The 27,510-nt window shown below is 40.6% G+C and overlaps 1 protein-coding gene across 1 annotated transcript in view; it reads left to right on the top strand.

Moving 5' to 3' along the window:
* Nucleotides 1-26,467, top strand: part of ankrd44 (ankyrin repeat domain 44) — a 53,312-nt gene extending 26,845 nt beyond the window's left edge. Inside the window, exons 9-28 of the mRNA XM_084724413.1 lie at nucleotides 261-339; nucleotides 419-533; nucleotides 624-706; nucleotides 3,749-3,812; nucleotides 6,511-6,579; nucleotides 9,999-10,139; nucleotides 11,198-11,263; nucleotides 13,464-13,575; nucleotides 13,938-14,009; nucleotides 15,257-15,458; nucleotides 17,891-17,978; nucleotides 18,088-18,205; nucleotides 18,851-19,073; nucleotides 19,251-19,338; nucleotides 19,963-20,046; nucleotides 20,157-20,302; nucleotides 20,435-20,517; nucleotides 22,133-22,215; nucleotides 22,474-22,565; nucleotides 23,805-26,467. Of these exons, the coding sequence (XP_084580539.1) occupies nucleotides 261-339; nucleotides 419-533; nucleotides 624-706; nucleotides 3,749-3,812; nucleotides 6,511-6,579; nucleotides 9,999-10,139; nucleotides 11,198-11,263; nucleotides 13,464-13,575; nucleotides 13,938-14,009; nucleotides 15,257-15,458; nucleotides 17,891-17,978; nucleotides 18,088-18,205; nucleotides 18,851-19,073; nucleotides 19,251-19,338; nucleotides 19,963-20,046; nucleotides 20,157-20,302; nucleotides 20,435-20,517; nucleotides 22,133-22,215; nucleotides 22,474-22,565; nucleotides 23,805-24,064 (2,268 nt within the window). The 3' untranslated portion in view covers nucleotides 24,065-26,467. The remainder of the gene's footprint in view (nucleotides 1-260; nucleotides 340-418; nucleotides 534-623; nucleotides 707-3,748; nucleotides 3,813-6,510; nucleotides 6,580-9,998; nucleotides 10,140-11,197; nucleotides 11,264-13,463; nucleotides 13,576-13,937; nucleotides 14,010-15,256; nucleotides 15,459-17,890; nucleotides 17,979-18,087; nucleotides 18,206-18,850; nucleotides 19,074-19,250; nucleotides 19,339-19,962; nucleotides 20,047-20,156; nucleotides 20,303-20,434; nucleotides 20,518-22,132; nucleotides 22,216-22,473; nucleotides 22,566-23,804) is intronic.
* Nucleotides 26,468-27,510: the final 1,043 nt, after the last annotated feature.

Raw genomic sequence — 27,510 nt, 5'->3', positions numbered from 1 at the left:
AAATTTTGAACTACAGTGTTGTATGAATAATTTTTAAAGGGTAGAAGATGATTTGTCTCAATTCTTAAAGATGGGTGATGTAACAATACAGGTATTGTCAAATGAAATGTGTAAGGAAGTAATAAGTAAATAAAATAAGACCGTACCTGAGATGACTGACACCCTCTGTCTCCCACATGTTACTGCTTGTGTTTGTCCAAACTGACGCCATGTTTCACTTCCGTCTGAAATCTGTTTGATTTCTCCTCCACCGTCCTCAGAGTCGGGACGGGAAGAGTCCTCTTCACATGACAGCAGTTCACGGACGCTTCACTCGCTCCCAGACCCTCATCCAGAACGGTGAGTCTTGTTTATACTAGTTTTTGTCTTTTCTATATGGCGTATTCTCCCTATAAACTATAACCGTTTTCTGTGTCAGGTGGGGAGATCGACAGTGTGGACAAGGACGGCAACACCCCGCTCCACATCGCTGCTCGCTACGGTCATGAACTCCTCATCAACACGCTCATCACCAGTGGAGCAGACTGCACGAGGTTTGTTTCTTCACCTGTTTCGACGAATGTGCGTAAAATGATTACAGTGAAAATGAGACGACTGTTTCCTCCCCACTTCTTTCTCCGAAGGCGAGGAGTCCACGGCATGTTCCCTCTCCACCTGGCTGCTCTGAACGCTCACTCTGACTGCTGCAGGAAGCTGCTGTCCTCAGGTAGCACACACTTACCCCTCAGTTAGTACAAGGTAGATTTAGTTTCCTCGTCAGTTTTGCTGATAAGAGCGTCAATTTGACAATGACGTCACAAACTCTGCTGCTTTACCTCTGATTCATCTTCAGGTCTTGTGTTTCGGTAGTTTAGCATGATGTCATGGATACAGCCCAGATCATTTTAATACCAGTCAATCGGAAACTAAAAATTCACAGAGCTGGTTACATTAGCTTAAAGGGACAGTTCACCCCCAAATCCCTCCACTAATTGTTCTTTCTACTAGAAAGAAAGTAGTTCCTACATGAAACTGCTCACAACAAGGTTTGTGGATTATTTTGAGTTACTGGATCACAGACACTGCTGTTGAGTGTTTCAAATGTGCTTTTTGGCACTTTGAGCTCCACAGGACTAGTGCTATCTAGTACTATTGATATTGGAGAGAGGGCAGGGCGATATCTCAAAAAACTCTGCAGCTCACACCAAACATATCTAGATGCATAAACATCACTACAAGCCAGAGTAAATACATGTATTTTTGATTTTTGGGGTGAACTGTCCCTTTAAGCAGTGGGTGTTTTATTTAAAATTCTCGCTTGGCTGATATTTCTGCAAGCACTTGAATCATCGTTTTGCACTGAGTGAGTTTTGTGCTGCAGGAGCTGATTCATGGTGTGTTTTTGCCCTCATATCATCTCTGAGTGTGATTTTTCAGGGAGGTTTTGTTCCTGGTTGTTTTTCTCACTCACAGTGGTGAATTCCTCCACAGGCACACGTATTCAGCTCCGGCCAAACTCAAGTCACAATGTTCCAGAAACAGACAAGGACCTCACTGAGTCTAATTACTCACTGATGGGACCACTCTCCCACTGCACAAGAGTGTATTCTGTTGTTTTCTCCTCTCACAGCTTCCACACTGGGACTTAATATCTCGTTTACATCTGAAAAGTTTCCTTGTTGCTTTTGGTGGTGAAATAATTTGTCTTTCCACTCATCCCATATGTTTTTATGGTTTCCGAACGAGTGTTTTAGTACAGTACAGAGGAGTCTGGTATATTAAACAAATGTGAAGTGGGGACAGGGAAAAGACAACATCCCTTTAACAAGGCCCTGGCACTTGTGTCTGGGGGCATGGAGCAGGATGAACCTGGGCTCCTCATGTGGCTCTGAGGAGGAGCGAACAACAAAGAAGTCATTTACATGTGTTCGAGCTGTGTGCAGCTGCAGGGCTGCGTCTGCTCACGGCTGTCGGGAGCAGTGGTGACCTGAGCTTTTGTAACATGTTTTTGTCTAAATCTGGAGCTACCGGTCTGTTTACACCACATGTGAAGAACCGTGAAGTTTAGACAAGTTGTAATGATAAAGGAAAGACGAAAACACAGTCATCATGTTCTTTGTAATTTACACTTTTACAACTGTGACATTCATTCGGGAGGTGCTTTTATCTAGAGCTGCAGTGATGTATCAATTAATCAATATTACAATTAACCAGCAACTATTTTGATAATCAATGAATCAGTTTGAGTCATTTTTTAAGAATGAAAAAAAGACAAAATTCTCTGATTTCAGCTTGTTATATGTGAATATTTTCTGATTTCTTTACTCCTCTCCCACAGTAAACTGAATATCTTTGAGTTGTGGACAAAACAAGACATTTGAGGACGTCATCTTGGACTTTAAGAAACACTGCTTGACATTTTCTGACATTTTGTGGACCCAAACAACTGATTGATTAATGCAGAAAATGATTGTCAGATCAACTAATAATGAAAATAATTGTTACAGGAAACTTGATTATTTTGTTCAATCAGGCAGCCATTTTAAAATTTCAAAATAAAGAAAAACAATAAGTTGAATATGAAAATAATCGTTAGACTTTTATCCAAAGAGGAGTACAAAAATCACATTCAGCCTCTGCAGGAACAAAAGCTGGATGCCATCCAGATGTAGAAGTGCATCTGTCCCCGGCAGTCAGGCAGTTAATAAAGAAATCCGACATCAGCGTGGTGTCGGGTGTCTGAGTCTGAGAGTTGAGGGTTTGAATCGATGTTCTGTATCCTGACAGGCCAAGTGTTCGTCTGAATGTATCAATGATCTGCTGACGGTTTCTGGTTATTCTCCTCCCTCAGCACATAACCACGTTGAAACAATTAGCAAAAATACATTAGATGCTCTCTGTGTCTGGCTTATTAACCCACTCTGTGTCTGCGTCATGGAGTCTGATCGAGCAGATCATCACCAGAGTCTTTATCAGCCAAAGCTTCTGTGTTTTCAGGCACCTGAATCCTCCTCTTCTGACTGATTCTCCCTGACTTCTGTCTCTTCTGCATGTTGTATAAATGGAGATAACACCCGCCACTTTCAGACAGTCTCTTCTGGACAGCATTCTCGGTGTTACACTGGCTCGTACACACAGAGAGTAACACAAATATTTGTGCAGAGAAAGATCAAACCAGAGCTTAAGAAGGAAATTAAAACCCTGTCCATCATATACGGAAAGCTTCCAGATGCTTTTGGACATCTGGAGATCACTGTCATTCTGATGTGACACATTTTCAGAATTGGGGACATGTTACAGATGCTCCCATTCCAGAATAGAAATATATCACCACATTAAAAATGACAGTGATAGCATGAATAATGACATGGTAGGATTGGGTGATGTCCAGCAAATTGGAACATGGCCAGTGGATGATGACATGGGGCGGAGTCGAACCAAACTGAACTGCCTGCCACACTTCCTCCCTCTGTTGCTCTAGTATCTCTGTGACCTCCCGACGTGTCGTTAGCTCTCTCTGTGTTTAACACGTAGCTCACAGACGTGTTTGTGTTTTCCTGTGCGAGCATGGCCACAATCATGCACTCTCACCTAACCCTCTCCCCCCCCCCCCACCTGTCGCACTTAAACCTGTCTTTCTCTCCGACTCTCCCTCCTCTCTCTGTGGTGGCTGCTGCTGTGTGTTGTCTGGCCTCCGTCCGTCTCCCCGCGCTGCCCTCGTCAGGTCGGAGGTTTAGCATAATGTGTAACGACTCGGTCCTGTCTGCAGGATTCCAGATAGACACTCCTGACAGCCTGGGGAGGACCTGCCTGCACGCTGCTGCAGCCGGAGGGTGAGCCGCACCGTTCATACGTCTCTTTAAAACGAAAGAAGAAGAAAGATAAAGGATCATTCTGGTTTTGTTTCAACATGTCTCAGCATCTGGAGGTTTTTTTCCAGTTTGAGGGCATGACTCATCGACTTCATGTTCAGATTCTGTAATGCTTTCCCTAAAAAATCCTGCCCTCATGCTCAAATATCCTCTGCCTGAGCTCAGATTCACTCTGCTTCTGCTCAGACTGTATGCCTGCACTCACATATGCTTTCACACATTTTGCTGCAGTCCAGCACACGTGAAAACATCTAATCTCAGATTTTTTTGTGCTGTAGCTCTGTCAGAACTCACCAACCAATAGAAAGCCACGTGTTGACCAATGAAATGATCACTGCCTCGTTGTGGGTGCATTACTTCTTACTTTTAAGCAGGTTCATGCACTCACACCCACCAAGGATTAAAGATTAAGATACTTTTAGTTTAAAGCAACAGTTGACTCCATCAGACATTTTCCCTGGCCTGCAGTGCTATTTATTATTTATTGTTTGGTGTGAGTTGCAGATATTTGAATATAGTGACTGAAGAGATGTTTATCTTCTCTTCAGTGTAATGGCACTCGGCTTGTGGTGTTCAAGTCACGAAAAAATGACATTCTAAAAATTCAAGACCAGTGTCTCTTTCCTAAAATCATGACCAGGTTACTCAAGATAATCCACACACCTTGTTGTGAGCAGCTTCATGTGTTCTTTCTTTTAGAAAGAAAGTAGTTCCTACATGAAACTGCTCACAACAAGGTGTTTGGATTATCTATGGTCATGACCTCTGGAAAGACATGTTACTGTTGAGTTTTTCAAATGTATTTTTTGGTGCTTTGAGCAGCACAGGACTAGTGCCATCTAGTGCCGTTATATTGGAGAGAAGGCAGACATCTCTACAGCTGATAACTCTGCATCTCACACCAAAACAGTATAGACAGATAAACAGCACTACAGGCCAGAGGAAAAAAAAAAGATTTTGGGCTGAACTGTCCCTTTAGCTTAGCTTAGAAGATGAATTGCTTTAGCCAAAGCCACCAGACTCTATTTACAAAATCAGTAATTTTATCATCATACACAAAAAAATATTGTCTTAGCTCATCTTTCCAAAAATCATCAATCTGGATCGGTTGAAATAAACATTTTAATTCACTCTGTTGATGTGAGACTGGAGAGGAGTGAACGGGATGCTGGACAAACGGCGAGTACAGTTACAATATTTTCACATCTATTGCAGTGAATTATGAGTTTATTTCAACCAATGTAGAAAGACAAACCTGATAAAAATTCTGATCTTGTAGATGGAGTCTGGTGGCTTTGGCGAGGCTGGTACTAGTTAAACAAAAATGATCTTACACCTTAACTAAAATGTATCTTTCTTTAGGGAGCCTTTCCATAATTGGCAACCATTTTGATAATCGATAAATCCACTTGAGTCACTTTTTAGGGAAAAATCGTCCAAATTCTCATTCCAGCTTCTTAAATGTGAATATTTTTTATTTTTTTCAGTTTTCTACTGTAGTAAACTAAATATCTTTGGGTTGTGAGCAAAATTAGACATTTGAGGACATCATTTTGGGTTTGGGAAACACTGACTGTCATTTGTCACCATTCTCTGACATTATTTTTTTGATTAATTGAGATTATAATTGACTAATTAACTGACTAAAGTAATTGTAGTTTCAGCCCTAAAAACAAGCACTTTTAGTGAATGCATGTTGTCTGTGAGGGTTAGACTGCAGCCTGTTTCACAGCTGATGGCTGCAGTGTTCTCCCTCAATACTGGACCAGTTTCAAAAATTGTTGCCCCCATTAGTCACTCACACGCAAAAACATGGGAAAATCGAGTCCAGATTAAGAAACACTGAAGTTACGAAGTAAAATAAACATGCCTGCAGTGAGGCAGTAATGATTTCACTGGTCAACACTACGCACTTTTTATTGGTTGGTGAATTTTGACAGAGCTGAGAGCAGAAGAGAAATGAGAGGAGGTGATTCACAAGCGCACAGAAACAGTCTGAGAGTGAGAGCAGCAGATCTGTGAAAGCATCGATATATTTGAGTGCAGGCCTTCAGTTTGAGCAGCAGCAGAGTGAATCCAGGCACAAGCACGAGCTCTCTGAGTGCGAGGGCAGGTTGTTTTTGAGGGAAAGCAGTACAGAATCTGAACATGAAGTCAATGAGTCATGCTCTCAAATTGAAAGACCAGGCTGTTGAGTAAAGAAAAGAGAAAAGCCTCACTTTAGTGCTTATTTTCATAGTTTTGGAGATCATTTATGAGAAGCAACATCAGTACAGGACGGTCAGACGGGACATAAACGGTTAATTCAGATCAACTAAACATCTTTACAGCAAGTGAGCTCACCTGAAATATTGGTAATAATCCCTGATTCCTCTAGACATTAACGTGACCTTTTACCCCATCGACCCCGTCTAACGTCTTTTTAAAGATGTTGCCATATTCACAGATGAGATTTGAGAACAGTGTTGTTAGAATGGACAGAAATCCAACTTGTAGAAAACCAGAATTATCCTTTAATAGTCTTTTATCAAAGAGTTAAAGCAACAGTTAGAGATTTCTTTTATTAAGGATCAAATGAAGTTATTTTAACTCCTAAAGCAAATATTAAAAATTATTTCTATGTTATGTTATGTATGTTCTTCCTGCTCTCTGTGTGCAGTAATGTGGAGTGTGTCAAGTTGCTCCTGAGCAGCGGTGGAGATCACAACAGGAGGGACAAGTGTGGCAGGTAAGAGAACACATCGCTGTCCACCTAACGCTTTAATCTGAGATAAAAAAAAAAACAATAAACTGACAATAATTTTGATGATTATAGAAAATATAAAAGTTCCTGAGTCTCAAAGCTGAGGAGTTGCTGATTTTTGTCTGATTTTATGTTATTGGAAACTGAATATGTGTGGGGTTTGGATGTTGGTCCAACAAAACAAGTCATTTGAAGACATCAGCTTGTGATCTGGAAATTGAAACTGACAATTTATAGGTTTATAAACTGTAATTAGCATTTATAAAGTTAATAAATGTTTATAAATCACTATAATGTAATTGTAAGCAGATATAAGTGTTTATTAATATGTTAACAACTGTAACTCCTCCTGTGGACTCCTGAAACTACAGACTGCTGTATCAACAGACAAACAGGTTATAATAAGTTGTAATTATCTAGAACATGTCTTTATAGGAAAAGTTATCATTGTTTTTCAGGGCTTTGAAGTTCCAGTGAGAATTACCTGTGATTACTCAAACTTACAGCCATTATTTGTCCTTTGCTGTTATTATAATTTTGAATGTGATGGACGAGGACAGGAGGGGGGACATCAGCCGCTGTATATTCCATCCCTGACTCCACATCTCAAAAGTCAAGCTGACAAAGTGAAGAGTGTTGCAGTGCAGTGTGTAACCTTCAGACCTCAAAAATAATTTGTCAGAGACTTTGTTTCCTGTGTTTTAGTGACTTTAAAGAATAAACAGACACTAAGTACTCTGCAACAACATTTTTATGTTAAATACTTTTAATTCTCAGGAGAGAATATAAAATAATGTAGATGTAAATCTCTGGCACAAACTAATATTCACCGGTCTGTCATCCATTTAGTTTTTTTGCCCTGACCCTAAAAGACAATTGACATAGCAGATTTTATGAAATGCATGGCCCTTTCCTTTAAAACACTTTTTTAAGAAACAGGAATTCTTCTTTTCAAGAAGTCTGTGCTGTTGTCCAGGTGGAAACAGTAGACTCAGATTGTGCAGTGCCAGAAACTGGCTGTGATAATGAAAATGAAAAAAAGATGTGAAAGTTTGTCAGAAATCTGGAGAAATACAAGAGGAATTTGATCCCTGGAGGACATAGGGAGAGGGGAATGAAAAATAGGAGTCTCCTGGGAAAAATGGGAGGGACAGGCTCGTGCTCGACAGCCGTGCGCTCAGAGGACCACATCGGGGCATCGCTGAGGAGAAATGCTCCCTTGCGAAGGTGCCTTTCTGCTCACAGACTGTGGCTCTGATGCGGCTGTCTCTCTGTCTGTTTTAATTAATCATGTGCTAAAAGGCATTTCAACAAAGTTTTGTGTTGTCCCAATTTTGACACCAGAGAAGACCCAGAGCAGGGTTTGGTACAGGTTAGGGTTGGGTGTATTTCCAGTTTTTGTGTGTGAATGGGTGTATGCAGGTGTAGGTTAGGGTGTGTGTGTCTATGAGCCTGTTATCCTTAATAGTCAGCTATTCAGTGCATCATTCTTCATTATTAATGATTAAGCTGACTCGACACAGTGGTATGTAGCACAGCACATCTGCTGGTTTGTGCAGTTCAGCGTGTTGGTACACATCTTCCTCCTGTCAGGTCTGATTCAGTTCATTTGGTTCAGACCAATGTTCCAGTTCCTGTTCACGCTGACTTTTTTTTAATAAACCAATCAAGACAAGTAAAGTCTGAAGTGTGACAGACTGCCAGGTGACTCAACATGATTAGTATTATTAGACTGCAGATCAAACACATGTTCTGATGAATACTGACCCACAGGTAGAGACAGGACAAACAGGAGGCGTCCTGTACAGTGATGATCAGGGCTTATTACTGTGGGATCACTTTTTAATGACTTTATGAAGTGACAAAGTACACAGATCAGATTATTTTAACTGTCATATAATCTGTTGATTATTTTCTTGATTAATTAATCCTGTCACAGTCTTGTCAGTTGAAACGTTGGTCTAAACATGAGCAGCACATGGATGTATGTCAACATGTTTGGACCTGTTTTTCAAGTCTTTCCTGAAACGATTATTTTTCATTATTGATCAATCTGTTGATCATTTTATCCACTAATCAGTTAGGTGTTTGGTCAGAAAAAAATATCAGAAAATGTTGACTTCCCAAAGTCCAAGATGACGTCCTCAAATGTCCAGTTTTATCCTTAAATCAAAGATATTCAATTTTCTGTCAGAGAGGAGTGAAGAAACCAGAACATATTCATAGTTACGAAGCTGAAATCAGAGAATTTTGACCTTTTTTTCTAAAAAAATTTGACTCAAAACGATCGAATATCAAAATAGATTAATTTAATAACTGTTTATTTGTCGCAGCTCTAATATATAGATCAGTTGTTAAATTGCTTTCTGAGCAGATTTCACAATTAGCAGATGGATTTACTACTACATCAGCTTTTGAAATCATGCAAAAATCACATACCTACTGTGATAAAAGCCTGTGGTTGGTTTGTTTGCTTTTATGCCACAAATGAACCACTTGAAAGTGGACGCAGCTTTTCAAGCAGTTTTGGTTCAAGTTGTTTGGTCTGCACCAAGGTTTGATTGACACCCTCACACCTGCACCTAAACCCTGCTAACCTGGCAAACTCACTGACCAAAACCAACACGCTACGCTTGAAAGCACCCTCAGTCACCACAGTTTTCTTCAGTTTCAGTTTTTATTTTATTACTCTAGACCACACAATGTGGTATTGAGTACAAACATAATACAACGCAACAATACAGTGGTAAACAACCTAAACAGATCCATATGACAAACTATCCATCCATCCATCTTAAACCTCTTATCTGAAGTCGAGTCATGGAGTTCCAGCAGGGAACCCCAGACATTCCTTCCCTCGGCCACATAAACCAGCTCTGACTGGGATCCCGATGCGTTCCCAGGCCAGGGTGGATATATAAGCCCTCCATATTGTTCTCGGTCTGTCCCGTGGCCTCCACGCAGCTAGACGTGTCTGGAACACCTCCCTAGGGAGGCAACCAGGTGGCATCCTTAAGAGATGCCCAAACCCACAGTACCACTCACGCTGCTCCGATTCTCCCATCTCATGCTCCATTGTGCCCTAACTTGAGAACAAGACCCCACGATATTTCTAACTACCTAACTGATTAGTGGAGAAAATCAACAACAGAGCGATCAGTAATAAAAATAAATAATCAATCAAAGCATTAGTTTAATGTTCAACCATCACACAGGGGTGTAAAGTTAAGGTGTCCATATTGTTTTCTTTTGGTACATCCTGAGTTTAGGTATTGGAATCATTATTGGGGAAATAAAAGTGTGATCGGTGCATCCTGGAATGTGTACATCTGTACATCTGTATATTTGTGTTTTCCTGATCTGGGATCAGTTTGCCTGACTCTTGCTCTCATGTTATTTCCCAGGACTCCCCTCCACTACGCAGCTGCCAGCCGTCACTATCAGTGTCTGGAGACTCTGGTTGCTTGTGGGACCGCCATCAACGCCACCGACCAGTGGGGGCGCTCTGCCCTGCACTATGCTGCAGCCTCGGACCTGGACAGGAGGTGAGGGAGAAGACGTAGTATATGATCACATATACAGCACCTGTATTCCTTGTCATCTGGTGTATCCATGTTCAAGGTGCAATATGTAAGAATTAGCCACCTGTCGAATTTATACTCCACACAAACAGGAGGCAACATATCAACTAACTGTAGCTGCAGTTAGCTCAGTTAGCTGTGCAGCTAAGCAGGAGCAGGAGAAGAATATTTTCCAGAATATTTTCACATCTAACTCTGTGAGTTAGGGGTTTATTTGGACCAGAGCAGAGTTGGTGATTGTTGGAACAGTGGTAAGACAGAGCCAGATGGTTTTGGTGAGTTTTGTTTTGTTTCTCATTCACAACGAGTTAACAAGTCAATTAAGTTCATCTTAGTTCAGTAAAATATTCCTTTCTCAGACTAAAAAAGAGAGCTTGAGGAAAATAGCAAACTTGCAGCTCTTGCAAACTTACTGCATGCTGTTGGCCTATTGCCTCTTGAGGTACAAAGTGTTATTACAAGACAGGACGGGCCGGGGCTCTCTGGTTAGCATGCTAACTTCAGTAGAAATCTCTGCAACACTTTGACATTACTTCAAAATGGTTATTTCTTCATATTCTGTTGATAATTGTAGTGGACTTCTGAATGTTTTAAACTAATTTTTTTTACGTATTGCACCTTTAAAAGCAGAATTCCTTTTAACTCTCTTGTTGGAGATCTGGTGAGGAGATGAGGTAGAAATATGTTCTGATGAAACTGCTCTTCCTCACACCTCTTCTCTGGTGTCGCACTGAAATTCTGGGTAGCTGTCTACTGTTACTACATATAGAAACCTGATGGTCCACACCTCTGTGTTTCCATGGTTACCGGAGGTGGTACTGAGGTGATAGTCATGCATGGCCTCCAGGATTGGCAGCCCCACAGTTTACAATGCAGCTCACGGCCAGGCATCCAGTAGTTCTCCATTTACCTGCTGGCATTTGTAGGTTCCACCTCATAAAAGAGGCTGTTGTTTGAGTTTGGTTAAGCTCACCTGTCCCTCCTCCGTCTCTCCTCCGTCCCTCCTGTTGTCTCCTCCACAGGCGTCGTGTTGCTCTGGAGCCAGAGAGTGAAGGAGTCCAGGCGGAGAGAGAGAAAGAGGCAGCGCTGTAAGTCCAAAGCTGTGTCCCACTGCTGTATTACACACTGATGTTCAGCAGCTGAACATGGCTGCAACTAACCATGACTTAAAATACTGATTGATCCCACAATTATTTTTTAGCATTACTCACTTGTTAGTTAAATTATGTAAAATGCTCATCACAATTTCCCAGAGCCCAAAGCAGCTGCTTCATATTGCTTCTTTTGTCCAACCAACAGTCCAAAACCTAAAAGCTTTTCGTTTATTCGCATGAGTGAGAAAGAAAAGCAGCAAATATTTGACATTTTTGCTTGAAAAATGATTGTAACAATTAATCAGTCAGTCTGTATATTAATAATGTTGCCTCTTTTGATAATGGCAGTGCATCTATTTTGCAGACAATTCATCATTTACTTTTTCAGCTTAAACTTGTTTTAAATGCAGCAAAAACAAAATGTATGCAATTTTCTAGATCCCGCATTTTGGACTCCTCACTAAGCCCCACCTCCAAACAGCAGCTGTCCAATCATATCTTACCAACCGCAACTAGCGCTTTCAAGCTTTCTACTGAGAAGAGAGATACTCAATAAATCCTACAGACACAATAAATGACAGCAGTGAAAAAGACTCACCTTCTTCAAGTTCCAACACTTGTAGGTGAACCTAGAAGATATAGAAAAATAGCATATAGAAAAAAGTCAATATCCATAATAAGTTTTAAATATAAAGTCCTCTACAGTTTTTAACAAGGCCTCAAAATCTTCATGCAGTAAAAATATTGGTGTGTCTGCCTGCAGTTTTGGATTTATGTCTCCAGAGGAACCAGTGGGCTGCAGTGCCACAGACAGGACAGGGAGGTGAAGAAGTACTGACGGATAGATTCACACACTGTTTGGATTTATTGACAATAAGAATTAGAGCTGCAAAGATTAATCAAGTAATCGATTATTTATTTTTTCTTTTCTTTTTATTGGATTTTTTTTTAAAAACATAAACAACATACATAAAATAAATAAGTCAATTTGGAGGAAAAAATATAAAAAGTATATAAAAAAAATATATATATACAAAACAGAAAAGTTCCACCCCAAAAGAACATATGAACATTGCAATTACACTGCAATGTGACACTGACATCAGTAGATGGAGCAATTAGTTACTGTCCTCTGGGGTCAGACAAGTCAGAGCTCTGAAGGAAAAAGTGCAGGGCTGTCTTAAGTTGACAGAAACTGATTTGTCGTTGAGATCATAAGTCAGTTCCTCCAGTGGAAACACAGCTGATATCTGTGACAACCACGTGTCAGTCACAGGGACCTGTGAGGCAGACCGTCGCAGCAAGATGCACACACAGCCTGAAATAAAAGAATAGTTAACAGAGATTATCAACAAAATAGAACAAAGGAGTCAATGAGAACCATTTTACCTCCTGAATTACAGAATGAACCTCTTTCCAAAATACTTGGATGCACTGACACGACCAGAACATATGAAAAAATGTACCTCTGTGTGTTTAACATTGAAAACAGAGGTGTTGGGAAACATTTCGTGGAGGTGGATAGTATAACAAACCCTGTTAAAACATTTAAAGTTTTGCTAACATATGGAAATAGAAGTGCATTTTGGAAAAAGTAATTGATTATTAATTGATTCTTAAATTAATCGCCAAATATATTGATAATTGATTAATCATTTTGAGTATTTTTTTAAGAAAAAAAAGCCCAGATTCACTGATTTCAGCTTCTTAAATGTGAATATTTTCTGATTTTCTGAGCAAGCTGAACATCTTGGATTGCAGACAAAACAAGACATTTGAGGACGTCATCTTGGACTTTGGGAAACACTAATTGACATTTTTCACCTTTTTATAGACCAAAAAAATGTATTGATTAATCAAGAAAACAATTGACAGATTAATCAGTGATGAAAATAATCGTTAGTTGCAGCCCTAGTAAGAATTCAGTCTTATCTGATATGTTTCTGAGTGAGTAAACAGTCAACAGTCAGCTGATAAAAACAGAATCTCTCTTTGCGCTCACAAACAGAAGACAACACACACTCACACACTCTGTCTGCCAGATCTCTTCTACACATTTGGTTTTCATAAGAACCCAGAATAATATTTAAGCGCTGTGTTCATCACAGTGACACCTTGAAATCATAATGTTGTGTTCACTACATGTTGGCTGTGTTGTGTGAGTGAACTGACAGCTGAACTGTTTGCGTTGCAGATGTTTAGAGTTCCTGCTGCAAAGCGGCGCGACGGCCTCTCTGAAGGACAAACAGGGTTACAGTCCCGTCCACTACGCTGCAGCCTATGGACACAGGCACTGTCTGGAACTGGTCAGTACACACACACACACACACACACACACACACACACACACACACACACACACACACACACACACACACACACACACACCACATGGAGGAAATAGTTGTTCTGCTGGATAGTGACTCCAGGCGTTTTCTCCATCTGTTAACTGATCATATTTTCAGTGTGCACCACAAAACAACATTCCAGGTTTCTGGTGTTGTACAGTTGACTCTGATTTGTTCAAAAATGTACAAAATGCTTCAAGATGAATCCATGACAAACGTTTCTCATCAGAGTTTGATACAGTGTGTGTGGGTGGGTTGTCATTGGGTTTCATGTTAGTTTTTGAGGAAAATGTGTTGATGTGTGTCGTTGTGACCTGCAGCTGCTGGACAGAGACGACAGTCACCAGGACGACCCTGAGTCTCCCAACGCCAGGAGCCCTCTGCACCTCGCTGTGCGTCTCTCACTCACACACACACACAAACACACACACACAAAGATAGCATGAGAGTGTATGTGTGTATTATCTAGGGTTGCCCCCTGAATGTCAAAGATTTGAATCATCCGTCAGAGACGCCTCAGTCCAGTCATTCCCAGACAGTGAGATTTTATTTGGATCCCCAAAAATATAAAAAACTATGAACGAAATTCTGCAAATGTAAGATTTCTATCTGCACTAGAGCTTCTTTAAACATTTAAAATGTGTATATTCTGATGAGATAAAAAAATGAGTCTGTTAATTTTACCTAAATACTTTAATTTTGTCTGTTTTTGCAGTAGCACAACATGTCTTATAATGTTTTCCAGGGGACAGAAAGCATTAAAGCAATAAAAACAGTAAGGTGGCCTGTTAACACAGCCTCAGTGCATTTATATCATTCATACATCAAGATAATATAAGGTGATACAGAAATGTCAGTAAAAATGGTCAGGAATGTTCATTTATGCACAAATGAACTCTTCCCATGATTTAATGATCAGTTTTAATGTGAAGTGGGTAGCAATGGTTTGTCATTTGTGTTTTTTTTTCTTTGACAGTCTGTGTATATTACAGTTACAGGATAAAACAGATAGAAGCTCACAAAAATACACAGGGAGAACATTTCAACAACATTTCTCAACGAGGAATTTAAGTTTCATAATAGCTGGAGGAAAAAATCCTCGTGACAGCATGTGCTGCTGGTTAACTGGTGAGAGAAGGTGGAACCTGTGGCTGGTAAACAAGTTTCATTTTCTCTCAATGCCACAGCCAGGCATGGGGTGTAATGGATTACATGTAATGGCATTATGTAATCTGAATACAAAATAGGTAACTGTACTCCATTACAGTTACAGATAAAAAAAACAATTAATGCAACAATTAATCTGTGATTTGATTCTGTGATTCTGTTTTTGAGTTGTGGACAAAACAAGACATTTGAGGACGTCATCCTGGACTTTTTCACCATTTTCTGACATTTTATAGACCAAACAATTAATCAGTTAATTTAAAAACTAATTATTAGTAGCAGCCCTAAAAACAGTATTTTAGGCCAGACAGTTTCACCACATTTTATATTGAAGCAATCCAAAAGTAACAGAAAAAAATCAGGTTACATTACATTAATATTGTGACACTTGTTTTGGTGAGTACAGTGTTACTTTGTTTGTTGATCAGCTGTTTGGTGTGGAGGTTTTTAAAGCGTTTGCGTGTCTGTGCAGGCGTACCACGGCCACGCTCAGGCCCTGGAGGTGCTGCTGCAGGGGGAGACGGAGGTGGACCAGGGGGACGAGGCGGGGAGGACCCCACTGGCTCTGGCCGCCCTCAGGGGCCACACCGACTGCGTTCACACCCTCCTCAGCCAGGGGGCGTCGCCGCGCACCACCGACACCCACCACGGACGTACCCCTGTCCACCTGGCAGGTGGGTCCAGCTTCAGTCTCACATCATTTACTAACAGTTTAGTCCACACATGTCCAGCTGCATATGGCCAAAAGTATGTGGACACTTTGAGGACTTTGGGTCTGAGGAAAGGGCATCCATTAGATGAAAATTTATATGTATTATTATTTTATTATATGTATATTGTGCAAAACAGAAGATGTAGTTCACTTAGCAGTTTCTCACAAAACTAAATTGTACTCTGACAAATGACTTTCTTGTCTTGTAAAGTTATCTTTTAAATTGACAAACATCAGACGTGTGACACATGACACATTCAAATGGGATCATAAAAATGATCTGTCTCTCGATATGGACCACTGTTCATAAGTTTTCCATAATAAGGTCTCATGGAGGACACTGGAAGGGGGATTGAATGTGCCTCTTTATGCCCCTGTGGAAAACAAAAGGTCCACAAAGAACTAGTTTTCCTTTTTCATGCACCTCTTAGATCCAAATATACACACCTCTGGGTGACGGGAGCATGGAGCCATCTTTTTTTTTTAGTGCGAAGCCCTTCAAGCCTGGAGCCAAAACGCAACAACGCCTCTTTTAGAGTTTCAGGCCTAATCCCAGTGTCAACCCTCACACACTCACAGACTGAAGCGTTAAACAGTTTACCTGTTCATATATGATCCAGTTCAGACAAAAATGAGTTAATACATTATCTGAGTGTTTAAAATGGCTTGTGGGGACCAAATGATTCAGGAATGAAATAAATAAATCAGCCAATTAAAATAATACAAACTTAAAATGAGTTAAACCTAAAAGAGTAAAGATAAATGCTTCTAATAAAACAAATAAGATATGATGATAATAAAACGTAGTAGAATTAACTAAAGGCTTTTTGGCAATACGTTTTGAGCGTTGTGAGTCCTCACAGCCTCTCCCACTCAAACACTATCAGCTGACGTCAGCTACAGTCTGTGAGGGTTCAGGGTTTTGTCTCAGTCTCATATGTACAGTGAAAGTGCAGGTATAGTGAAATAACTAGTAAATGCATCGTCCAAAAAGTCTACAAATAAATATTTTTGTTGACATGAAAAATCAGTGTCCCTCACCTCCACTGTGGGCTCGTGTGTTTGAACATCATGGTTGATATTTATGTGACATTACAGTGTAGCACTGCTGTCAAGGTCACACTGAAAAAGAGCTCAGGTCCCAGAGATTAAAATGAACTAGTTCACGTTCTTTCTGCCTTCTTTTCTCCAGTTCAGTTTGAAGTACAACTTCCTCCTATCAGGGACTGGAGTCTATACAATGATGTTACTGCTGCATGGTGCACAATATTCATGTTTTTAGATTTATTTTATTGGCAAATGTAAAATTACTTGAAACTCAATTCAAATCATTTAAACTTTAGAATTGTGGCCCAGCAGTCTGCACAAATAAAGAAGAACCTTTTGCTTTGAATGCAGACGACGCCTGTTATCTAAAAAAATTCGGACAACATACAAATAAGACCTTAACTAACGTTATTAAATATGATTACTTTCTGGTTTTCAAGGTTATAACTGGATGCAAACACTATATATTGCCCCACCGAGGGGGCAATAGTAACACCTTTCTTGCATGAAATTAAATATGACATTCTTGTCCATATTGGTGAAAATATATCAGTTGTATTATTAATTAGTATAATTAAATCTATATGCTTCTCATGTCGTAAGATGACTAGTGTATTTCAGTAGTCTGTGATTTATGAAGGGAAAAATAAAGTTACAATTGACCCCGATCTCCCCTATCTAAAATATTGAGTTAGTTTCTCAAAATAAATAGAAGGCTTCTGAAAATAATGACTTAATATCTTAAATTAATGATGTAATATGTGAGTGATTTTGCCATGTTTCTCATCATTTTGAGATAAATGGTCAGTATTTTGAAATACTAAATCATTATTTTAAATTCTAACTCATTATTTCAACAACATTTCTATTTATAATGACTTACAGGATCTTTTTGCCTTCATATTGTCAGAAATGTGTTTCCATGGATACAGATGTTTGTAGATGAGTGTATAATGTGGATCTATCTGTGTTTCTCACTGTTAACAGACTCCAGTCTGCAGTGGAGTTCACACACTTCACTGATACTCCACAGAATTACTGAGAAACATGAAGCTTCATGATCAAAAAAAGTTTTTATATCACGTCAACACTTCTGTCCATATTCACACACACACTCTGCTGTGATCACACTTTTTGTAATCAGCTGATGACGTGAGCTCCTGTTATCTCTCTCAGGAGTAAACAGTGTTCACCTTTATTAATTGCAAACTGATTTGGCCAAAAAAAATATGAGCATGTTCAGTGAACGCAGTGACTGGAGACTGAGATTCATTTAAGTGATTCTACATTTCTGTTGCTCTCTGTTTCTTGTTCTCTGACTGTCACACTCTCTCCCACCTCCTCCAGTGATGAACGGTCACACAACGTGTGTGCGCCTCCTGCTGGATGAATCAGACAGTGCAGACCTCGTCGATGCTGCTGACTCTCAGGGACAGTGAGTGGTCGTCTTTTGTTATTTTTTGTTATATTCCGTTTTTCCTCACGTATCACAGCATGTCCCGTCATTCTGTCACACATGTCCTCTGCCTCGTCCTCGTCTGCAGGACTCCTCTGATGCTGGCGGTGGCGGGGGGTCACGTAGATGCCGTGTCGCTGCTGTTGGAGAGGGAAGCCAACGTCAATGTGGCCAATAACCACGGCCTCACTGCACTGCACCTTGGGGTAACAGTCAGCCTCCAGAACAGTTATTGATGGACTGTTTTCTCCAAATGTCTCAAACTCTTTCTCATATTGAGATTATTTTGACTGAAATTGTGATTGCAGTGAGTGATATGATTAGTGGAAATGATCAGTTTTGCATTAAAATTTTCATGTTCACTGGAAACTATTAAAATCATGATTTGTGATTTGGATATAACACCTGGCCACACTGCGATTTTATTGCAATCACGATTAATTCTGCAGCCGTAGAGCCTAGCTAGCATGTCCATACACCAAACAGAGTTTTCTCTCTTTTCTGAAGGTTTGTGTGTGTATTATTCAGGGTCAGATTCGTATCATTTTCATGGCTTATGATAGTATTTTCTGATTTAGGGAGTGATAAAAAGAGATCCATAATTCTCTTTGTAAAAAGCTCTGAATTTAATATGTCAACAAAATGAAACAAGAATTTGTACCTAGCTTTATCTGATGTTCAGATTTCTGCTCTGGAAAGTTTTGCAAATTATCACATATTTAATTAGATAATTCCTCACATGCACCTTTAAACATAAAATTTCATAAAACAAAAAAATAATTCTTAAAGTAATCAGCTGGGTACGTTTCATGGTGATATCTGTTAGAAAGCCGTCTGTCTTCTCTCTCCAGCTGCTGTGTGGTCAGGAGGAGTGTATCCAGTGTTTGTTGGAGCAGGAAGCCTCGGTCCTGCTCGGTGACTCGCGGGGCCGTACCTCCATCCACCTGGCCGCGGCCAGAGGCCACGCCTCCTGGCTGAGCGAGCTGCTGAGCATCGCCTGCTCCGAGCCGCCGTCACTGCCCCCGCTGAGAGACCACAGTGGATACACACCTCTGCACTGGGCCTGCTACTACGGTCAGAATCACACACTGACACACACTCATAAATCCCCTCAGCCTGCACCTCAGTGTTTGTAATCATCGCTCTCATGGACTGTTTAGTATTTAAGTCTGCACTTTAAATCACACCAGACACACTAGCCAGTGAAAAAACATTTGATGGTCTTTTCTAATACCATGTGTGTGTCTGTAGGTCATGAGGGGTGTGTGGAGGTTCTGCTGGAGCAGAAGGGTTGTCGCTGTATTGATGGGAACCCGTTCACCCCTCTGCACTGTGCTGTGTAAGTCGAATAACTGTTTTTGTTTGCCTGTTTCACATCAATCGGAGTGCCAGATGTTCTCCTTAATGAGTAAGAGTCTGTTTATGAATCGTAATAAATCATTAATAAACTTGTAAGAGGTGTAGATGTTTATAACTCTTAAATTGAGCAAAATGTTAATGTGAATTGGTGGACAGTGAGACAGGCACTTTGCGCTTTTGCTTTCACTTTTACATTGACAGACAACTGACTGAGTTATAAACAGCTGATCAACTTACAGTGGAGGACTCATTGTCACTTGTTCTTGTCAGTTAACAATGTTGCACACATCCTGCATAATGGCTCCAACTCGTTATTCGGTCTGCTGTACTCATTTTGCGTGCGCAGTTCCCACATCATGCTCCTTTAATGATGTTTGTTTTTACTGATATTCTCAAAAAATGTCCAACTTTCTGAAAGCGTACATTGTTATGTTCACACTAGGATGCTTAGTAATGATTAATTTTGCCATTTGCCAGTATGATAGTAAAACCTTTCTTCAAAACTTAAAACAGATCTTTTTCAATAGTCTTGGAATGTTCCAGATTTCTTTTATTTCTGTCACCTGATATCAGTGAGTGAAATTCTGTTTGTTTGAACTAACAGAGCGAACGATCATGAGCCGTGTGCATCACTGCTGCTGGAGGCCATGGGCTCAGACATCGCTGGCTGCAAAGACGCCAAGGGCAGGTAAGAGGTGTGTGTGTGTGTGTGTGCGTGTGTGTGTGTGTGTGTGAGAGAGAGAGAGAGAGTGCAAGCTGTATCTTTTGTTTTCATCCCTCCCTGCCTCTCTCCTGCAGGACTCCCCTTCATGCCGCAGCATTCGCGGGTCACGTCGACTGTGTCCAGCTGCTCCTGTCCCATGATGCACCTGTGGATGCTGCAGATCAATCAGGTCGCACTTCACTGATGATGGCGGCTGAGAAGGGCAGAGCCGGAGTCCTCGGTACAGAAATGTTTTTTTTGGGGCTTATTCCTTCTGTTCTGCAGTGTGGTTTCATAACATTTGGCTCTGGTCTCATGTGGTTCATTTTGAAAGTACATGTTTCTGTGGCTCTGATTCTGTCTTGTGCTCCAGAGGTGCTGCTGACCAGCACCAGCGCCAGCCTCAGTCTCACGGACAAAGACGGCAACACCGCCCTACATCTAGCCTGCAATAAAGTAAGTGTCCACATGGAGGCTCCGTCCTCCATTGTTTTTATTGTTTGTTTTAGTCCCAGAGCCTGCTGGGAGGACAGTCCTGTGGTTCAACTGTGTTTAAGACAAGAGCACATTTTATTCTCAGCCCCCAGTATCTGACAATCTGTCTCTGCTTAAACTGTCTATTTTAGTAGACAGGTGATTCTTGAAGAAGAGATCCCAGTCTCAATGAGAAGACCTGTGAAAAGGATCAAATAAAATAAGATGATTCTATTGGACAGCTAAATAATGAGCTGAAACTCATCTTTCATATTCTTATTTGATATATTGTCATAAAAATACTGATTCTAACCAGTGGTGGTCTGTAATTAAGTACATTTACTCAAGTACTCTACTCAAGTACAAATTGATTGTACTTTGCTTGAGTAATTCTATTTTCTGTAACTTTATAGTTTTACCCCACTACATCTCAGAGGCAAATACTGCACTTTTTACTCCATTTGTCAGACAGCTTTAGTTACTTGTCAAGAATGCTATTTTTCTTACCTCTCCTGTCCAGTGAAAATCATCCAGATTTGCTGTTTTTGAATGATTGTGATAAACTGAAGACAAAGTGTTCCTTTATTCTTCGTGTAAACTATTTCAAAGCCTTCCTGAATCAACCAGAATCGTAATAAAGCTGAAATAAGCTGTTGTTCGGACTTTTTAGCAGGAATTGAAGTAACTAATTACTAGGGGTGGGTATCATTTAAAAAATTGCAGTAACAGTACCAAAGCCAGTATCCTTTAAGTGATACTGATACCATTAGAGTAGCACTTTAATCGTGCCTGAAAAGTTGAGCCCAATGAGGCCCAACAAAGTTCTGTCTGAGACTAACATATAGCATATTTGAGCCCGAACCCAATTAAAGCCCGATATTTTTCTTAACAAGCTTCCCTCTATGTACTAAAACAGGAGGTGTTTTCAGTGACAGGGGTAATACATGAGGGGAATTTGAAATGGCAACAACTGAACTGGGGAGAATAATGAGAATAAATAAATAAATGAATGAATAAATAGATAAAGTATATCCCAAACCCGGTGTGGGCCCATGAAATATGTGAGGAATAAGGCCTGACCCGACCCGAACCTGTCAGGTTCAGGCACTGGGTTATTTCACTTGATACCTTAAAGGTATTGAGCATTGATACCCAGCCCTACTAATTACAAATACTCATATTACTTTAATTAAGTATTTTTTGGAGGCACTTGTACTTTTATGAGTAGATTTTAAGTCTGTACTTTTACTTAAGTATACATTACACTGTGTAAGCTACTTAATTACTTTTAAAAACATAATTGAGTTATGAGTACAAATTGAATTAAACCTTTCATCTGCATTTTTTAGCCAATCAGGTGATCCAATCTGATTGCGAACGAGCCAATGAAAACGATACGATACAGACAAAAAACAAACAAACACTCAGAACAGTGCAGCAGGTTCAGGTCTGGAGTAGGGATGCTGTATATTTATATGTATACATGAGGAAGACTAATGAGAAGCTACAGAATGATATAAAAACCTTTAAAAAAAAAACAAATGAGGACTTTCGCTGACTCTGGGATCAGGTCTTTAACTGGACATGTCCTCCTCAGGGAAAAGAAGACTGTGTGCTGTTGATCCTGGAGAAGATGTCTGACACTGCACTCATAAACGCCACAAACGCAGCTCTGCAGACGTGAGTGTCTCAAACTTCTGCCATAACCAGAAGAACTGCTCAGTTTCACTGTAATTTGATGCACCAGGAATTATACATGTAGGAGACATATAATTGTATGTTTGACTCTTCACAGACGCAAACTGCTCTTATTTGTGTTGCTAAGACAACCTTTTGTTAGTATTAGGGGAATGTTTAAGTTAAAGAAAAAGGGAGGAGGTGGAGGAAGAGGCTAGCAGCAGGGAGGACATTTCTAAACCTTCTGTCTGTCTCTGTCAGTCCTCTCCACCTGGCAGCTCGCAGCGGTCTGAAGCAGGCGGTCCAAGAGCTGCTGTCCCGAGGGGCCAACGTCCAGAAGGTGGATGAGAACGGTAGGGTGAACCTGGTGTGGAACCTGGTGCTTGATAGGTTCTAGCTGCATGCCGTGGTCACTGGTCAGCATGAATGTTCTCCTCCTCTCCAGCATGAACTCAACTAATGAATTGTTTAATATTATTTTCCATGTGCGCTGCAAATGAATCTTTAAAAGGGTTCCCACTGGTCATGTTAACCCTTGATGCTTTTCTCAGTGCTCACATTTAAAAAGGCCTTTTTTTGCCTTTTATTTGATGATAACAGCAGAGAAATGACAGGAAATGACAAACAAATGCCAAAAATTGCTAAAGCTGAAACACTGCATTTCATAGTTGATTCAGCCTTGTTGAAATAAATCCCAAAGGAGAAACAGTCTCTTTATTGGCTGCTGGAAATCCTTTAAAAAACACTTGAATTTTAAAGTAGTGTTTTCAAGGTTTGAAAGTGACTCGTCTCAAACAAACAATGGCGGCTGCTGAACAAGTTAGTGCAGATGCTAATTATCATATTCATCGTAGTGTCTTGCCTTAAATCATATGTATGTTGCGTTAACAAACCTCCCATCTTTTCACTGTTTTCAAAATGTGATTTTTTTTTCAATATAGAGAAGCAAAGCTTATCAGACTGAAGATGGACGGTTAAACAAATGTAGCCTCAAGCAGCTAACCTGCTGCAGAACTGAGGATGTGTAGTTTTTTTCAGTTGCAAATTTGTAGTCTTAAGACCAAAGAGACAGTGGCTGTAATCAGATGTTCGGTGATGGACACTGCTCTGTGTATGATCTCTGTATGATCTCTGTATGATCTCTGTATGATCTCTGTATGATCTCCATGTGATTTCTGTAAACAAGTGGACTAAATGATAAATGAGTCATGAGGATGTGGAGTGTTAGCTGGTGCTGACAGTGGGAACCCTGATCTAAATATGCACAAGCTGCTGTTTGCTCTCCATGTGTCAGGATGTGTTGTTGTTGGATGTGTGTGTTGTGTAGTGACAGACGTCAGCTGTGGTGTCCCTGTGCTCTGTGCCCCCCTCCCCATGTCTGTGTGTGCATACTGTGTCAGCTGGCTGAACACTAATGGAATGCTGCTCCGTCCCTCCTTTGTCTTCTGCTCCTGTTTCTGCTTCGCCTTCCCTGCTTCCTCTATGTCCACGTGTCGCCCTCCTCCTCTTCCTCCTCTTCGTCCTCCTCCTCCTCCTTTCTGTCCCCTTCTCCCTCCCTCTCTCCCCCTTTTCTCTCTGTCTCTCTACCTCAGGTCTGACGCCTGCTCTGGCTTGTGCTCCTAGCAGAGAGGTGGCTGACTGTCTGGCTCTCATTCTGGCTACCATGATGCCTTTCTGCTCCCCTTGCAGCTCCGGGGCTCCCTCCCCAGGCTCCCTGCTGAGGCAGCTGCCCCACCAGGGGGGTAAAGGCCCAGGCACCGGCCCGCGGGGGCCACGCAGCCCCAGGAACCCCTCCGGACCCTCCAGCGAGGGAACAACCGAGAACGACTCGGAGGACTCAGAAACCTTCTGACCCCTCCGAACCGACCCTCTACCCTCCTACCTCGAACTGTGCACCCGATGCCCCGCCCCCCCCACTCCCTTCTAAGGAATGATGCAGTGTTTCAGTCTGTAACGTGCACTCTTGAGGAAGAAGGGTAGATAGTGTCTGTATCTCCTGCTCTTCGTGTGGGGAACGTGTACAGACGCCAGGCTGGAGGCCCCACAGCGCTTTTTCTTAGTGCCCTTTTTCCAGAATCAGTGAGCGGAGCTGCTGCACTGCCCTGGACTGACCGACTGACTGACCGACTGACCGACTGACTGACTGACCGACCGACTGCTGCAGCCGAATCAGTTGCTCCATGAAGAAGATCTGGATCGATCACTGCTTGGGTCTGCATGCTTGTGTTAACTTCCACCACGGTTTGTTCTTTCTACTCACGGGTGCTTAAATCCAAACCGACCTCGGTACTCAGTCTCTGCACGGCGAAGCAGCTTAGCAGCTCGCCTTCGAGACTTGTTTTGTCTTAAAAAAAGCCATTTTTAACTGTTTGTACAAAATGAAGTAGACCATTAAGAAAGCTAAGTGTAATTTTAACCTTTTTATGATTTTTTGCTTGTTGTTGTACCAAATATTTGACTTCCACACGTAAATAATTAACATGTTCTGGAGGGTTGCAAGAAGGAGAGGTACACAGAGCTTGTTTTTACCTGTTAACATAACAAGTGAAGCACAAACTTGGATTCTGCTCTGAGGTTTATGATGAACAGTGGCTGGAATGTGAAGCGTGCAGCCTTCAATGAGATGTTTAGTAGTTCAAATATTCAGCGGGAGATTGGATACGACACACTGGGTACATCTCGGTTCCCTTAACCTGATCCATATTTTGGATCCTTCACCTGCATGAGGAGAGATTCAGGAAAACTTTGGAAAAATTGGAAATTGGGATCACGTGAAATTTACTGCACAAAAACTAACAATATAACAGCAGTAATTTCCATGTGGTCAGTATGACCACCTGTGTCAGTTTATATAGTTATATAATCTATATAAAAAACATTTTAAACGAAAATACAGACACTTCTAGGAAAAGTCAGGTACCAGCAGCTTTGTAGTTTTCAATTTATTGAAGTTATTCCACATATAAATTTCAAAATGACTGCCTTGGCACCTTCTGGTGTTAAATATCTTAAATGTTTTAGGCGAAAAAAGTCAAATTAAAATAGTTCCATGTGTCACACAATGAAAATGTCACAGACAGGAAGTTCAACAATCTGGTCAGACATCAGTCATCGTAAATGTCTGCAGGGGAAATGATGACAGTTGTTTTATGGTTTCTTTGTTAATCAGACCTACAGTTAACACAGTACCACTATTTCTTACACAATGGTCATTTGGAACAAATTAAATTTAATCATGGAAGTAGTGATCAGATTTGTTTGGATTCAGATCCACTTACTGAATCTGAATCCTTTTGCTGTTAAGATTTCCCAATCATACCTGATAGAACAAATTAATAAATTCATAAAAACTTGCAAGAAACTAAACTAACTAAAGTATCTCCAGCTCAGAGATGTCTGATCACCTTCTTGTTGGCTGAAAGGGCAGTTTTTAGTGGCAGCTTAATTAATAGAGCCCACCCCTGCAAGCATTCCACGCTGGGCCCTGAAAATCTCCTCCTCCAGGTCGTCCAAAGCTTCTGTGCCAGTGGCGCTGCACTGCTAATTGAGCTAACAAGCTAACGGCAGCTTATTCCTGTTAATATGCTGCCTATTTTCTGGTGTTTGAATCAGGTGGCTAATTCTAACATGTAGCACCTTTTAAATGAATCTGACACATTCATGCACAGAAGGCTAACAGCTGTAGCCTCCTGCACTTCTCATTGCCCTTTGCTAGCAAGAAAGAGTGATCATAAAAAAAATAAGAGTCCAGATGTTTTAAATTTAAGAGATTACAAAACAAGAGATTTGTATCAGAGCTTAACAAATCCAGGACACTGATCCAACATGGAAGCAGCTATCGGAACTAATTTCATCATGAGTTCTGCTAGTCATCCCTGTAATGAACTGTGAACTTCCATGAAGGCTGGTCTCGTGGTGTGTCCTCCTCAGAGATCCTCCTCTCTCCTCTGTGCACAAACAAACAAGTTGGGAGTTCTTGTGACCTGATGATGGAGGAACTAATCAGATAAGGGAGTCCAGATGTACCCACTGATGAACACAGGGTTTGTGCAGATGTGAGTTAAGGCTGTGGTTATGACTGAGATTTATGCATTTTATCCTCTGGCCTTTAACGGCCTCCTGCACTGTTTTGACTCCTACCTGTAGTGCATGGTTGCACATTCTGTAGACCAGGACCAGTTACCTTCTTCCCACCTGGGCAGCTTTGAGGCCGGGGGCCACCAACAAGGATTCATTTTAAAACCAAATTTAATCATGGTTTAACTTTGCATTATGTTGCACCAAACTTTTAAAGTAGCTTAAAATTCAGAAAGACTGAATTTAAACCTCTCTTTAAACCCCAGTTTAGTTTGTACTCTAAGCCTAGATTATATTTAATTCTGTTGCACCAAAACTTTTTCTCAGAAAAGAAATTAGAGCTTCTGTCCCTCCATCATGAGTAGGCTAACTAACTTTTTAGCTAGCTAGCTAATACAACTTTTAAAAACGTATTTTTTTTTTTACTGTTTAACTTGCTATCAAATAATGTAACACTTTGTTAACTAGCTAGCAACCAATCTGGTATTTTTTTATGGTTTAGCTAGCTATAAAAACTATGTAATTCTTTGTTAATTTTTTAGCTAGCTAGCAACAAAACAACCTTTTTTTTTACTGTTTAGCCAGCTATCAAACAATATAACTTTTTGTAAAATGTAGCTACAAAACATCATTTGTTAAGGAATACAGAGCAGCGGAAAGTTAGCAGTTTCCCTTTAGACTTACTAGGTCCCAAGAGCACTTTCTTTATTTCAACTTGGATTTACTAAACTGAGATTAGTTTTAAATTGTGCACAAGAGTTCTGTCTAATGGTAAATCTGGATTTACTCATGTTAAACGTAACTTTGTTAAACTCTGATTAGATTGAAAATGAATCTTTGTTAGTGTAACCCAGTCTAAATGTCTAATCATGCAAGCCCAGATTCTCTAAATGTCTGAAGTGATGAAAAGTTCATCGTGGTATTTATTATCTATACATGATGGTACAAATACTGCCAGCACTTAAATGTAAAGTAACACAGGGCCTTGACCACTTTCCTCTCCCTCTCCTCTGTTTGTCCACCTACCAGCTATGTGCCATTGTCTCAAACGTGTCCAGTGCCTTGATGTCGATTCATTTTTGTTTTCTTTTACAACAAATCTTATGTTAGTAGAATCTAATGTTCTATAATTAAAGGATCAGTTCGCTAAAATCACAAAATATTCCTTTGGTCACTGAACATTGGTAGTATTGAGCTGTGCAGGTTTGTCCAGGTTTTGAG

Source organism: Lutjanus erythropterus, chromosome 8 (assembly GCF_056507025.1).
Source record: "Lutjanus erythropterus isolate fLutEry1 chromosome 8, fLutEry1.hap2, whole genome shotgun sequence".
NCBI classification, from domain to species: domain Eukaryota; kingdom Metazoa; phylum Chordata; class Actinopteri; order Lutjaniformes; family Lutjanidae; genus Lutjanus; species Lutjanus erythropterus.
The sequence above is the reverse complement of the archived record's forward strand: the minus strand, read 5'-3'. Positions and strand labels throughout refer to the sequence as shown.